The sequence below is a fragment of the Verruconis gallopava genome, assembly GCF_000836295.1.
Source record: "Verruconis gallopava strain CBS 43764 unplaced genomic scaffold supercont1.164, whole genome shotgun sequence".
Lineage (NCBI taxonomy): Eukaryota > Fungi > Ascomycota > Dothideomycetes > Venturiales > Sympoventuriaceae > Verruconis > Verruconis gallopava.
In genome coordinates, this window is record NW_015622300.1 from 8,968 (window position 1) to 12,043 (window position 3,076).

At 48.1% G+C, this 3,076-nt stretch overlaps 1 protein-coding gene across 1 annotated transcript; it reads right to left on the bottom strand.

Annotated features, from left to right (window-relative positions):
• Positions 1–540: 540 nt before the first annotated feature.
• PV09_09766 (uncharacterized protein) lies at positions 541–1,427 on the bottom strand (the record flags this gene model as incomplete). Its single annotated transcript, XM_016363892.1, has 1 exon — positions 541–1,427. The coding sequence occupies exon 1, from the start codon at positions 1,036–1,038 to the stop codon at positions 541–543; it is 498 nt and encodes a 165-aa protein (XP_016208280.1). The 5' UTR covers positions 1,039–1,427.
• Positions 1,428–3,076: the final 1,649 nt, after the last annotated feature.

Here is a 3,076-nt window from a genome sequence, read left to right on the forward strand (position 1 = left end):
GGGAATTTTCATGTATGACAAGGATATACCCGCTCTCCCTCGCATGCTCCTCAACTTCATCTGCTTGGATCAGACTAATCATGGGTTCTTCGCTTTTGAAGTACCATGTTCCTTGCTCGAGGTCGCATACAACCTTCTGGTTATAGAGGCCCGGTATCCCTAGTATCAAGGGAGATCCCACGTGCTCCAGACCGTACGCCACGTGTGTGCCTCTCCTGCGTTGTCCTTGGGAGTCGGTCGCTTCCCAGCTGACCATGTAGGCTCCGTAGCAGTGTGCGCGTTCTCCATTGCCCCATACTAGACCCTTTGGTAACGCTATGTCAGCGGTAGGGAGTCGTAGCTGCATCGCCAGTTTAGGATCAATGACATTCAGCTCCGCTCCAGTGTCTAGTGTGGTTTCAACTGCCATCTCGCTATCAGGAAGGATGATAACTCCTGAAGCTTGTAATGCCTCGCGCTTTACAACACCTTCTTGCAGTTGCTCCGCCGTACCCACCAGTGATTGCATTAGGACGACTTCTGTGGGTTCGAAGGCGCCCTTTAGTCTTTTCCCGACTGGTTATCCGGCGATGCGCCTGGTTGGGTCGTGCCTGCCTTACGACAGTCCTGAGCCAAGTGTCCTGGGTCCTTGCATATGAAATATAAGGTCTGGCTATGCCCTGGGGTCTGCGCCTGCGAGGACCCTTGTGTATAGCTTCCGGTCTTGTGGTGATCTGACGCCGACTTGGTGTCATAGGTGTTGTCTGAATCTAGTCTTTGGGTCTTCCTAGTGGTTCCGTTGTCAGTATTGGAACTAACCCTCTTCTTGCCCAAGCCTTCTAGGCGTGTTGCCAGCGCGACGATAGATTCACAGGTCTTAGGTATGTCCTGGTAGCGGTTCAGCTGATCCCTGAGTTCGGGTCGTAGGCGAGCTAGCAGGTGGAACCTTTGCTGGTTCTCAGAGAAGTCCTCACTGAGCTGTCGCTCGAGGCTGAGGAGGTACTGATAGAACTGCTGAGTCGTCTGTCCTGGTCTTTGTTCCGCACGCTGGTATGCCATTGCTACGTGTAGTTCTCGATTCTCCGGCGCCTCGATGAGGTCAAGGAGGAAGGTCTTATATTTCTCCCATGAGTGTGCGTACTCAGGGTGTACCTCGATGTAGTTGTTCCAGCTCCTTGCTGTTGTGCCTTGGAGAGATTGAGCGGACTATGCTACTTTGATAGTGTCATTTCGAAACCTGCGAGGTGCCAGGCGAAACGCATTCTCTGCGGCCTGGAACCACTCGCGATGCTCCCTGGTGTTCTTGCCATGATAATCAGGTAGCTCTTTTGGTTGAAAATCAGTGGTCCTAGTTAGCGTACTTTCACGGGATGTGGGGGGGTCATCCAAGATCTCGCTTGGTGTCTCGTTTCCGGGGCGACTGCGCAGCGCTTGGTTCCGGGCCTCGAGTCGCCTCACCTTTTCAAGTTTCTCGAGTATCTCATTCTCTGCTTCAAGTGCCGTGATTTTTTCATCGATATCTTCTTCCAAGGGATTCAGTGTAGCTCCTTGGTCTCGTAGGCGATTCTCCTGCTCTGCAGGGGTTTCTCGTATGGTTTCCTCTTGGAATGCTGTTGTCATGATTAATAAAGGTGATAGTCTAACCACTAGCCTATCTATCCCGGACCCCTATCGGATATAGAGCGGATATAATTGTAAGGAATTGGTGATAGGAGTGTGAGATAGATTGTAGGATTCAAGAATATCCGCTAGCTCTCGAATGTATGTCCTCGAGCTATCTTAAATACACAGGTGCGCAGGGGCCGCGTAGGCGTCTCATCTTCTTACCGTTGGGGTTTCAACCCGTTTCGCTCCAGTCTTGAATATATGAGTAGTCATGCGATAGCTATGTGTGCTTTTACTCCCCGTGGCGCCCGCGCCACACTGCTGTCACGCCGTTCGTGACAATGTTCAAACTAACTACTAGATATACTAGACAGTTAACAACAGTGAGTGAAATGAAGACATAGACTCCTTATTTATAGACGTTTCCAAACCATCATGTGTTCAGTTTCATCTGCTTACCTTGAGACTCTTGCATGAGGGTCTCAGTTGCTTACGGTGAGACTCTTGCATATAGTCTCACATGCCAAGACTGAGACTGCCTCTTGGCGTCACGTGCTAGTGACACATGTTACGTGGTCGTACTGGGAAGTACGTCGTAACAACATCGTAAGGTGTGGATTACTCAATACCCTAGTGAAGAGTTAGATGATACCTGTTTGGTTAGCAAGAGACGGCAATCGAAAGGATAGATGTTTTGGGCTTCATTCCATAGCAATACCAAAGGCCCTGCTGTCTTCTGGGAGAAGGATTAGGGCACAATTAATGCAGCATCATATTGTGAGCATATTATACCTGTTGTTCGTGGTTGGTTAAGGATGAATCTGGGTCTCTCCTTTATGCAAGATAGTATACCAGGGCATCAAGCACAATTAACGATAGATGATCTTATTGAACAAGGTATCAAAAAAGAGGAATGGCCACCATTCTCACCTGATCTTAATCCTATCGAGACAGTATGGAATTGGATGAAGGATTATATACAACATCACTATGGGCATCTTATATTGTCATATGATCGACTTCGTGAAGTTGTACGTGAGGCTTAGGACTCAATTTCAACAGAACAGCTTCAAGATCTAATAGATACATGAAGCAACGCTGTCAAGATGTCATTAATACGAAAGGTGGACATACCAAATGGTGAATTAGATAAGCAGTATAATTGAAAGATACACATGGCGTTTATGTGGCTTACTTGGCGCACTAACAATAATTTGGCCGGATACCACAGTATATTACATAATCCAGCACGTTCCTGTCAGTCTATGCACGTGCCCAATATCACGTGACGTGAGGAAACGCTGGGGAATTGATTCGGACCACCTCGATCTTGTTTTGGACCACCTCGCCCTAGGCCGCATTGGTTATCATTTAGGGCGAGATGGCAGCATGAATAAAATTACGCTCGCTTAAAAAAACAATACATAGCAGATTTGGACGAGCTATACCAGCTATTCATGTGTGGGTGATGTAACACCAAGACTATTCGGAC